At 39.4% G+C, this 12,366-nt stretch overlaps 1 protein-coding gene across 1 annotated transcript in view; it reads left to right on the top strand.

The window, feature by feature from the left end:
• Positions 1-1,072: 1,072 nt before the first annotated feature.
• Positions 1,073-12,366, top strand: part of camk1gb (calcium/calmodulin-dependent protein kinase IGb) — a 13,680-nt gene continuing 2,386 nt past the window's right edge. The window contains exons 1-8 of the mRNA XM_080030342.1: positions 1,073-1,127; positions 3,302-3,413; positions 7,183-7,308; positions 7,511-7,585; positions 7,871-8,009; positions 8,901-9,024; positions 11,455-11,530; positions 12,179-12,291. Of these exons, the coding sequence (XP_079886468.1) occupies positions 3,328-3,413; positions 7,183-7,308; positions 7,511-7,585; positions 7,871-8,009; positions 8,901-9,024; positions 11,455-11,530; positions 12,179-12,291 (739 nt within the window). The 5' untranslated portion in view covers positions 1,073-1,127; positions 3,302-3,327. The remainder of the gene's footprint in view (positions 1,128-3,301; positions 3,414-7,182; positions 7,309-7,510; positions 7,586-7,870; positions 8,010-8,900; positions 9,025-11,454; positions 11,531-12,178; positions 12,292-12,366) is intronic.

Here is a 12,366-nt window from a genome sequence, read left to right as displayed (position 1 = left end):
TTACTGCACATGCCTGTAACTCAGGTAGACTGCATTTTGAAGCTATGCAACTCCAGAGAACAACACAACTGTGTGTGTCTGTGTCTGTTTTTGTCTGTGTGTCAAATGCCCAAGCACACACACACATCCTACTTGTCTGCAGCATTTTATGACATTGACATTAAAAATCCTCAAAAGCACTTTTTTATTGATCTGAAAACACACACCTGCATTGCTGTAGATCTGGCCTTCAATGAAATTGTTTTCTGTGTAATTAATGTTGCATGACGCAGACAGACTTGTTTTGTGCCCTTTTTCTCTGTGTTGTAAACACATGAATAGAGAAGGACAGCAGTGTCATCAACATGAGCCGTCTCTAGGCAGAGTAGACTCACTGTATAGCTCCTTGAGACAGATTAAATGAACATCTGATGGGCTACAGATTAATACCTGATAAGCTTGTTAAAGGTTGCCCCAAGGACCAAGGTGTGTGGCGTTGAATGCTTAACTGTTAAATACTAAAGTAACACAGATTGTGGATCAGTTGTACTCAAGTCTAAAACGTGCATCTGTTTCCTGCCTCTTTCTAGGGAGGCATGTCCTTCTCAAGGGGTTGAAAAGGTGGGACACACACACACACATTCAAATATTCTCAAAATGAAAAGATTTGTTCAAAATGTTCAAGATCATTTAAGAAATGATTTGCATTGCCTTTAAATGCATTGCATTTGAATGAACTTGGATATGTCTAACTGTTTTTAAACATTGAATCAAAGTATAATAATAATAATAATAAATGTACAACTATCAACAGAAAGAGACGCCTATATGAAGATGTTTGTGCACAAGCATTCACCCACTTTTTGTAAATGAATTTGTGCAGTTTTGGAAAATTTGCTCTTTTCTGCAAGACAAACCGTTGTTCAATGTCAACCTGTCGCCTGCAACTATAGAGCAGCAGCCCAGTCTGTCTGAATGAGCACCTGTGTGCCTTCCAGCCCCTAAACAGCCCCTCCCCTCTCCCCGTGGATGTACTGTATAATCTCTGATGTACCAACAGGTATTTGTTCGGCGCCAGAGCCGCTAATCTGCGCAGACCTCGCGAAGCTTTCTGTCAGGAGAGTCAGAGCAACCCAAACCGTCTCTCGGTAAGTCAGTGACGTCAGTCTGCTGCTGCTGCTGCTGAATGGGTGGATGGATAGATGGATGGATCGCTTCTCTTTAGAGCCAATCACTTAAACCCGGATAAATCAAAGCAGAGTGGGCCTAGCTGTTTACTCTGTAGTACAACTGCAGTTTGGGGACTATTGTTTTCCTTTTCCTGCCGAGGGAAGAACTCAGGTAGAGTAGCCTAGAGGACTATCATTTGTGTTCTGTGCGTAATTGTGGTTGGTTTGAATGTGAAAGATTTAGCTTAATGAGTCATTTTCTGAGTCTAGACTTGCTGGTGTGGGGGTCGAGTTTGATCATAATATTTGATCATTGGCTTATTTATTTTTGTATTATTTATTTGTTGATTCATTCACTTATTTGCTGCATTGTGATCTTACCGCGGATGCTGCAGCCCAACTTGGTCTCGCTTGTGGCACTAGAGTAGAACAGAGGGGCTGCAATACACCGTCAGAATCAGAAAAAGCTTTATTTATTCCAAGAAGGGCAACGTCAGTTAACGTTAGATTGACCTATCTCATTGCTTTCTGTCACGGTATTTGACAGTCATTCATCTTTGCATTGACGACGCAGGTACAGGTGAGGGAGAAGTATTGGACTCATCTGTTACATTAACATCATATGTGAATCACTGTTGCAGGTGTTGGACAGTGCAGATTAGCCTACTTTCGCATTGGGTATTCGTGGCTTTGGACATAGCCTATTATTATTCACCATGCATTAAACTGTGATGTGTGCTGCTGCTCTTATGCACCAGCCATCTACTGCATGTTCTGACCTGCTTTGATAAATAACAACAAAGAAAGAAATTACACTGTATTGCATTGGATTGCATCAGGGGAAGGCAGTTGTAGTGTAAACAACTGTGGAATAATAACTAGGTTTTATTTTGTGCCTCAGAGCAAAATAGAGCATGATTTGACAATATATATTCAAAAATATAAACAAACTAAATATTGTGCAGCAACTTCTAAATTCATGTGGACATGCATGGCCAACATAAAGACACATTGTAGGACTGCTTACATCCATTATATAATTTTCTGTGCTTTTAATGTGTGTTAAGCGGGTGGCTTTTTGTGTTAGTTAAGAAATGTATCTTGCATTTTAAATGATGTGTTGAAGGCTATTGTGTGAGGAGGTCAGGTCGAGATCAAGAATCACTAATCCCTTATACAAGAGAAGGAAAGCAAACTGGGTAATCTGCTCAACCTGCCCATTTAAAGTGTTCCTAATCCCGCTCAGTTTATAGCTTCACCTTCAAGCCATTATTCTCGGACCTCCTAATCCGTATAGATCATTTGGTATCTCAACAAAAATAAGATTTAGCTAAAAATGAAATGACCTTCACAGTATGATGATGTTGACAGATGTGCACAAAATGTTTTTAAGAATTAGCTTTGATCATTTTCAATTTTTTTTTGCCAAATGTAAAATATAATCAAAGTTTCCTCTGACTTTTCCCCTAGTTTGATGTAGTCTTGTGCGGTATACTGGTACTTAAAAAGGTACTAGGCTACTTAAAGTTAAAAAAAAGTATTGAATTAATTAATTAATGTAATCAGTCTTATAAAAATATTATATAGGTTATTGCATCTCAATGTAATGTGGCCTCATAACTTACTAATTAGTGTTGGTGTTGAAAAGTACCAAAAAGTATTCCTATTGGCACCAGCATCAAAACAAAGATTTTGATAGCACTATTACGGCGTCCTTGACAGATTATAGGTCAACCTATTTCAAACACTGCAGTATCTTGTATTAACATTTGACCCTGATTCAGTATGGACCAGGTGTGAGATCGCACTGATTAGCGTGTTAACACTTGTCAGCCGGAAAAAGACTATGTGTAACATCTGTTCTTCCTGCTGCAGACAGTCTGAGCAGTGCAGCACACACACACACACACACACACACACACACACACACACACACCTACCAACCTTCACACCTGCTCAAGTGTCACGTTTCCACATTAATCCCAAAGGACTTTGTCTTTCTGATTATGATTATGATTATGAGGGAGGCTGCTGGACATTAAGAATGGATTATTGCAGAAGTTACATACCTTGAGACAAGAGAGTGGTGCATTGTGGGACTTTGTTTTTGGCTCCCATAGTAACATGTATATCTTTCTCCTCCATTGTGACAGAAATCCCTGCTGAAGCGTCTGCAGACATGGGCCGCCAAGAAGCCGACTGTGTGTGGAAGAAAAGCACCGACAACATCCAGGATGTGTTTGAAGTCATGGACGAGCTGGGAACGTGAGTACATATTACTCAATGGAAGATTGCTCTATCTATCTATCTATCTATCTATCTATCTATCTATCTATCTATCTATCTGTCTATCTGTCTATCTGTCTATCTGTCTATCTGTCTATCTGTCTATCTGTCTATCTGTCTATCTGTCTATCTGTCTATCTGTCTGTCTGTCTGTCTGTCTGTCTGTCTGTCTGTCTGTCTGTCTGTCTGTCTGTCTGTCTGTCTGTCTGTCTGTCTGTCATTATACTGAATGTCATCTTCTATATTACCATGCAAAGTATCAATCCATTGCAGTAATCTTGATATTCATTGAGCAGAATAGTTTAAATTTCTTGGTCAGTTTTATGCAGTTAAATGTCTTCCTGGATTTCCCTGTTAAGATACTATATTGCTTGATGTTTTGTTTTGGTGATATTGAAATGAATGCAGCTACATTTGCCATGATTTACCATGGACATAACATGACTCTAGCCCCTGTACTGTCCATGCTGTGTGAGTGTGATGGCAGATTACTGCTTTGATTGGATTGACACGAGCAGCCCGACTTTACTGCAGCTTTAGACAACAAGACACTTAGCGGGTCTGTTAGTCTGACCGTCCTGATGGTGTCTGGAAGGCAGGCCAGAAATTCATTCACAAAAAACACCTCATTAACAATACTGTGCAAGGCAAGTGTATTCATATAGCACAATGCAGACACAAAGTGAAGCATAGAAATACATAAAATTTAAGAGAACATTTTGAAATTGTGTGTGTGTGTGTGTGTGTGTGTGTGTGTGTGTGTGTGTGTGTGTGTGTGTGTGTGTGTGTGTGTGTGTGTGTGTGTGTGTGTGTGTGTGTGTGTGTGTGTGTGTGTGTGTGTGTGTGTGTGTGTGTGTGTGTGTGTGTGTGTGTGTGTGTGTGTGCGCGTGCGTGCGTGCGTGTGTGTGTGTGTGTGCATCATTAATGGCGACATTGTCTAGTTGCAGCCTTATCAGCAAAGTTCAAATTGCTTTATTTCTACCTGTGGGTGAATTTGGTTTGCAGTTAAAGAAGAAAAGGAGTCCAGCATAATATACACAATACGAAAAACACAAAAATGATATGCCAATAGTGGCCCTGGTGCTGCAAAAATCATATTTATATAAATGATGATTGCTGCAGGTGCAAAACTCTCCCTGTAACGGTTTGTTCTGCATTTAGCAAATGTGAACCTCTGTCCAGAAGGAAGGGAGTTAATCTAGGAAATACCACATAGTTTAATTAGTTTGATAACCTGCATATTATTCACCTGCACGTTTTAATACCGTACATCCTGAGTGCACACCCCCTTAGTCAACAGTATCTTGCATTGGCCTAATTCCTGAGAGGGGCAGCAGCACTGTTAATCAGCAGAGCGTCTGTCGAGTGTCTGTCTGTCTGTCTGTCTGTCTGTCTGTCTGTCTGTCTGTCTGTCTGTCTGTCTGTCTGTCTGTCTGTCTGTCTGTCTGTCTGTCTGTCTGTCTGTCTGTCTGTCTGTCAGTCTGTCTGGTGAACAGCAGGTCAGAGTAAATACAGGTACGCATGAGCAACCGCTGCCAAAAGGGACAGCAAGGTGTTGTAGGAAAACAGAAGATATCCGGGCCTATCCTCCTGATTGGCTCGTGACGTTAGTGAGGCCCCCCCTTGAGGATGGAGCAGAGGCAAAAGCAGGGGCCAATTAGTTTTGACGAAATTACCTTTCATATCCCCAAACAATTTGGAAAATGATTACGTGAAGCAATTCATTTGGAGGTATATTGATGCTATACAGTTTGTTAAAAAGTCAACACAAGGAATGCTTTAATTTATCTTAACTGATCTACTTTATATATCTTTTGGGGCATTTTTGCTTTTATTTTATAGTGTAAAGATAGACAGTGGACAGGAAAAGTGGGGAGAGAGAGGGGAGGTGATCTGCAACAAAGGTCGCCCACTGGAGTCAAATAATGTTGCGATTATGTAGCATGCGCCGTAACTACTTGGCTATAAAGGCGCTCCTCCAAGTTTGCTTTTATTTCTGTTAAAGATTGTCAGGTGTCTTATTTATTTGTTTATGTGTCTTCCTGTCTTCCACCTACGTATGTTCAATTGAGGAGAATCCAGAAGGGGCTTAATATAATGCCTTTCCCATTGGGCCTAATCACTCACAGTGCAAACAACATCCTCTTGGTTTCCTAGCAATCAGTACACGCTCTCTTCAGGGGCAAATGTCACGCACAGTATGTCCCAAAAATCACCAGCAATTTAGTCAACGTTTGGGGATTTTAATCTTTGCAAATTGTACACACTCGAGTAAGGGCATCAGTGATTTCTGATTGCCCTTAGTCGTTTAAGATATATAATAATATCAATAAACAAGAGGCTGCTGTGTCGCATTCATGTCTGGACCTTGATTGAAAATGTCTCTTGAAAATCACAGTAAGCCTGAAGGAGTTCCGGAAACTAAAGAGAAATCAGTTTAGCAATGAGATTCTGATGTGCGGTGATGATTTTGCACAACTTGTTCCTTGTCTGCCTCCTTGAGATTGTATAAGTGTGTGTGTGTGTGTGTGTGTGTGTGTGTGTGTGTGTGTGTGTGTGTGTGTGTGTGTGTGTGTGTGTGTGTGTGTGTGTGTGTGTGTGTGTGTGTGTGTGTGTGTGTGTGTGTGTGTGTGTGTGTGTGTGTGTGTGTGTGTGTGTGTGTGTGACAGGTGTTTGCAACTATGCCTGTATAGGTGAACAGGGTAACATTTTTAACTTTGTAACAAAAGACATGGTTTACGCTCAGCTCCCCATGTGCCTATGCTCAGTATAGAACATCCCTTCATGATCCCTCAAAGTCTCTGTCATAACCTTCTAGACAGAGGTTGTGGCATTGACCTAGCTTCTGTAATCTCCATAGATACAGTAGCTAGGTGTTCCCATCTCTCTACCGCACATGCTCAGTCCGTGACCTTTGCCATTGCGTCAGGGATAAACAGCCTAATCCACCGGTCGGAACAACTATTCCCAGACAGGGCTAATTATACTGTAGCACGGACAATAACAACAGGCTCTGAGATTCAAATAGTTAAGCCCTCGGAGATCTTTTAATTGAGCCCCTTGATACTGTTATTCCTGACGTGTGGTGGTTTTGTAAATAAAAAAATAAATGAATAAATTCAGTAAAATCAAAATATTTTGTTTGTTTACAATTTGTTCAAACTTTTAAACTATTGTTTTTTGTACAGATCCAGGCTATCTGTTTCCCTTCATCTTCAGTCTTTATGCTAAGCTAAGCTAAGCTTGTACCGATTTCATATGGAACAAAAAAGTGTATTACCTAAAATGTCAATTGAATGGTTAAACATTTACCAATATGGACAAATGGGACTCTGCCAATAAATACATTACATTCATGGTAACATTTGATGTATGAACAAAATATCAAAATGGAGGCAAACTTTAACTATTACTGATTGGCTGAGAACATTGGAAAGTAGATTGTGCAAGAGGCCAGTTTGTGTTGTTGTGGCTGTCTTTCATGGGTCAAGGAAATCAGTGACTACATCCTCAATAACTCACCTTCTCTTCTTTGTGTTTGTGTGTGTGTGTGTGTGTGTGTGTGTGTGTGTGTGTGTGTGTGTGTGTGTGTGTGTGTGTGTGTGTGTGTGTGTGTGTGTGTGTGTGTGTGTGTGTGTGTGTGTGTGTGTGTGTGTGTGTGTGTGTGTGTGTGTGTGTGTGTGTGTGTGTGTGTGTGTGTGTGTGTGTGTGTGTGTGTGTGTGTGTGTGTGTGTGTGTGTGTTAACAGTGGGGCGTTCTCGGAGGTCTACATGGTGAAAGAGAAGAAGACGGGGAAGCTGTTTGCCATGAAATGCGTGAAGAAGAAACAGAAACGAGATCTCAACCTGGAGAACGAGATCGCTGTGCTGAGAAAGTAAATATTTATCATGAGCATTCCACTTTCATTTCGTATTCTGTCTGTATAATAATAATTATTTGAATTATTTTTAGATATACAGTACAAACATACAGACATAAATGTACAAAATCTTTGACAATGACAAAAATAAATCTAATTAAACCAAATTAATTATGACAGTAATGTTATAATTAAATCCCCTTTGTTGTTTCAACAGAATCGAACACGACAACGTTGTGGGAATGGAGGATCTCTATGAGACACGGACACATTACTATCTGATCATGCAGCTGTGAGTTCTTACTACACTTTGATATTATTCTTAAAGGCTAGACACTGCAGGTGAATAGGGGGAAGAATGTTACTTATAAATGAAACGTTGCCAGTTGATTACCTACATTAAAACAATAATGTTTTATATTTAAAAAAAAAATCTGAAATATTTGAATAAATGTGCAAATTTAGAAAAGTAAAAAATTGAACAATGCTTGAAACAATGAAATGTTTGCCTGCATTGTCTCACCTTGATCAGGTTGACTCATTCAAAATGTCTTCGTCTGTCTTCTCATCCCACCAGTGTTTCAGGTGGAGAGCTGTTTGACCGGATCCTGGACAAAGGAGTTTACTCAGAGAAAGATGCCAGCGCTGTGATCAAACAGGTTCTGGAGGCCGTCAGCTATCTGCACCAGAGCGGGGTCGTGCATCGAGACCTCAAGGTAGCAATCACTTAAAGTGGACCTATTATACTTTTATGACCTATAAACGTTGTTATAATGATTTATAGTCATGTTTAACCATACTAGCGTATCAAGTACATGCATTTAGACGTATTCCCTGCTGACCGTCTGGGGTGGCTGTGCAGAGCGCTAAACACTAGGGCAGCCGGTCGAGAAATCACGTGTTCCAATCGGTTCAAATTTCCTGCCATCGTGTCGTCACGATTCCGGATTTTTCCATGTATGGTAACGTGCTGCTCAGGCAAGCTCCGGCCATGCCCCCACCTTCCTGCTCTCAGAAATCTGCCCGCGCGCTGCTGAAATTGTTCCGGAAGGAAGGTAACCAATCACAACGGAGTGGAGTTTGCAGGAGGGGGGGGGGGGGGCGGAGAAGCACAAAGCAGTGTGTGGAGAGTTACTACTGTGCGCGCTAGGGTGAGAGGAAGAGTGTCCCGAAAATCTACATGTTTTTTTTTTGTGTCAGGTTGCTCTATAGCAGTTTTTAACAAGAAATTAAGACCAGAAAAGTAGTATAATAGGAGATCTTTAATATAACACACACACACACACACACACACACACACACACACACACACACACACACACACACACATACATTTACATAGACACTGAACCAAAGTGCTTTTAAGGTATATTCACTTTGTATTCATCTGATACAGTTGCTGAATATTATACTAAATATGTGAAAAATCATATAGTATGGAAATTGTCCTTCGATATCAATTGTACTGCAAGACTTTTGCTTTAAATGTTACTGCTACATTTCCAAATGTTGTCATAAATGTGAAAAAAGTTTCTTGGCACTTTATTTTGAACTTGTGTCAGTCCTCCTCGGCTGATGAAGTAACACTTCTGTTTGTCCGTTCTTAGCCAGAGAACATCCTGTACTTCAGCCAGGCAGAGAACTCTAAGATCATGATCAGTGACTTTGGTCTCTCCAAGATGGTGGACAAAGACATCATGTCAACAGCGTGTGGCACCCCGGGTTATGTAGGTAAGGAAGGACACAAGTCTCTACTGTCTAATGAATATTGTTTAATGTATGGACTTAATTCAAATCAAATCAAATCAGTTTTAATTGTAAAGCCCAATATCACAAATAGACATTTGCCTCAGTGGGCTTTACATTCCATACAGTATGACACCCTGCCCTTGCACTCTTAGCTCGGCTGAGAAAAAACTCCCAGTAAAAAACCCTTTAACAGAATTAAAAAAAATTGATTTACTGAGTATATTTTGGGGCTCAAATTTTACAAACGCCTGAACATATTATAGTATAGTGCGCATACTTTTTTTTTACTTCTTATTCCTATTACCGTACTATTGTTATATTTGTATTGTTAGACTAAACCACAAATCTAATGTGTCACGTATTATGAAAGGACTAAACTGAATGGATGGGGGGCTCAAATGTGTACAATTCTGTGTATATACTGTATTGTATTATAATGTCCATACTTATTTACATCTTATTCTAACATTACTTTTGCTATATTTTTATTGTAAGGCTATACCTTGTAAAATTAAGCACATACAGTCATATGAAAAAGTTTGGGAACCCCTCTCAGCCGGCATTATAATTGACTCTGCTTTCACAAAAAAAATATAAAAGTGGTATGTCTTTAATTTACCAGGAACAGCTAAGTACTGGGATGTTTTTCAAACAAAGATTTTTTGAAAAGCAGTATTTGGTTGTATGAAATAAAATAAAATATGAAAAACTGGCTGTGCGAAAATATGGGAACCCTTGTGGTTTTGTTGATTTTAATGCCTGTAACAGCATGTAAAACTGATGATTTTAAACACAAAGTTGGTTGGATTATGTTGTTAAGCCTTGAACCTCATAGAATTGTCTGTTTAATCATGAGAAAATGTATTTTAGGTGCCTAAATGCAAGTTGCACTTCTCTTTGACTCTCTGCTGAAGTGAGACAGAATGTGATCATCAAAACAGCTCCCAAAAGATCTTAAAAACAAAGATTATTCGTTGTCATGGTTTAGGGGAAGGCTACAAGAAGCTTTCCCAAAGGTTTCAATTGTAAATTTCCACTGTAAGGAACATTGTCAGGGAATGGAAGGACACAGGCACAGTTGCAGTTAAACCCAGGTCTAGCAGACCAAGAAAAGTACAAGAGCGGCATATGCGGCGGATTGTGAGAATGGTTGCACACAACCCAAAGATCCCCTCCAAAGACCTGCAAGAACATCTGGCTGCAGATTGTGTATCTGTACATGGTTCAACAATTCAGTGCAATTTGCACCAAAACATCTGTATGGCCGGGTGATGAGAAGGAAGCCCTTTCTGCGCCCACGCCACAGATACAGTTGCATGGAGTATGCAAAAGCTCATTTAGACAAGCCAGCTTCATATTGGAAGAAAATGCTTTGGACTGATGAGACAAAAATTAAGTTATTTGGTCTTTATAAAAAGCAGATGTTTTGGTGCAAATTGCGCTGAATTGTTGAACGATGTACCGATACACAACCTGCAGCCAGATGTTCTTGCAGGTCTTTGGAGGTGATCTGTGGGTTGTGTGCAACCATTCTCACAATCCTCCACCTATGCCGCTCCTGTTTTTTTCTTGGTCTGCCATGCCTGGGTTTAACTGCCACTATGCCTGTGTCCTTCCATTTCCTGACAACGTTCCCTACAGTCGAAATTGACAATTGAAACCTTTGGGAAAGCTTCTTGTAGCCTTCCCCTAAACCATGACAATGAACAATCTTTGTTTTTCAGATCTTTTGGGAGCTATTTTGATGATCCCATTCTGTCTCACTTCAGCAGAGAGTCAAAGAGAAGTGCAACTTGCATTTAGGCACCTAAAATACATTTTCTCATGATTGAACAGACAATTATATGAGGTTCAAGGCTTAACAACATAATCCAACCAACTTTGTGTTTAAAGTCATCAGTTTTACATGCTGTTACAGGCATTAAAATCAACAAAACCACAAGGGTACCCATATTTTTGCACAGCCAGTTTTTCACATTTTATTTTATTTCATACAACCAAATACTGCTTTTCAAAAAATCTTTGTTTGGAAAACATCCCAGTACTTAACTGTTCCTGGTAAATTAAAGACATACCACTTTTATATTTTTTGTGTGAAAGCAGAGTCAATTATAATGCCGGCTGAGAGGGGTTCCCAAACTTTTTCATATGACTGTATTCTTTAGAGTTATTTATTTTCTACTTTTACTAAATTGGAGCGACTATAACAAAATTAATTTCCCCCCAGGGATCAATAAAGTATTTACGATTTTGATTCTGAAATGGTTCAGAGAAATATGAGACACATGGGAGGTGTAAGGCCAAGGCGCCACAAATAATATCTAATATTTCCACCGGTGTTTCTCTGCATACAGGCCTAATTAAAGTCATAAATCACTGGCAGAGACGTTGACATGTTTCCCTCTCTCTCAGCTCCTGAGGTCTTGGCTCAGAAGCCGTACAGCAAAGCAGTGGACTGCTGGTCCATCGGAGTCATCACATACATACTGTGAGTGTAAAGAGCAACAGTTAATGTTTGCACATTTCAATTTAACTTCTACTTTTTACTTTCTATTCTATTTTATATATACTGTTTTATATTGCACAGAAAATGCCTTTTCTCTACTTAGTATTTCAAATGTATCTTATGTAAATATTGTTTATGTTTATCTTATTTATCTCTATATTTTTATTTTATCGTTCCAACTGCACTGTGGGCCAGAGATAAACACCATTTTGATTCTGGTGTATGTCTTGCGTATATCAGAACTGACAATAAAAGACTTTGACTTTGACTTTAACTTGAATTAGAGTGGTAAGGTTTTGCCTTTAGTAAGTGGCATGATTTTCAGATTAAAAGCCTCTGTTCTGCGTTAAGCACAACACAGCTGCAGCGATTGAGCCATAGCACCACCTAGTGAGCATCTACTATACATGCTTATACTTTTTACCCACATAAAAAAAATACATTTAAACATCAAATCAAACACATCAAATACAAACAGGCATTTATATAACTTATTTTTTCACAAATTATTCCATGCAGCATATTTTCTTTAATTATTTTTATATATAAATTTGGCAAAAATCAACCATTAAAAATATTGAATTAAATTAATGAAAATTAAATTAAATTGAAGCTTTCTTTATATTCCAGACTGTGTGGATATCCCCCTTTTTATGAAGAAAGTGAGACCAGACTTTTCTCCAAGATCATGAAGGCGCAGTACGAGTTTGACTCACCCTTCTGGGATGACATTTCTGAATCTGGTAATTACACATTAACACACACACACACACACACACACACACACACACACACACACACACACACACACACACACA

This window comes from Ammodytes marinus (genome assembly GCF_949987685.1).
Source record: "Ammodytes marinus genome assembly, chromosome: 7".
Taxonomy (NCBI): Eukaryota; Metazoa; Chordata; class Actinopteri; order Uranoscopiformes; family Ammodytidae; genus Ammodytes; species Ammodytes marinus.
The sequence above is the reverse complement of the archived record's forward strand: the minus strand, read 5'-3'. Positions and strand labels throughout refer to the sequence as shown.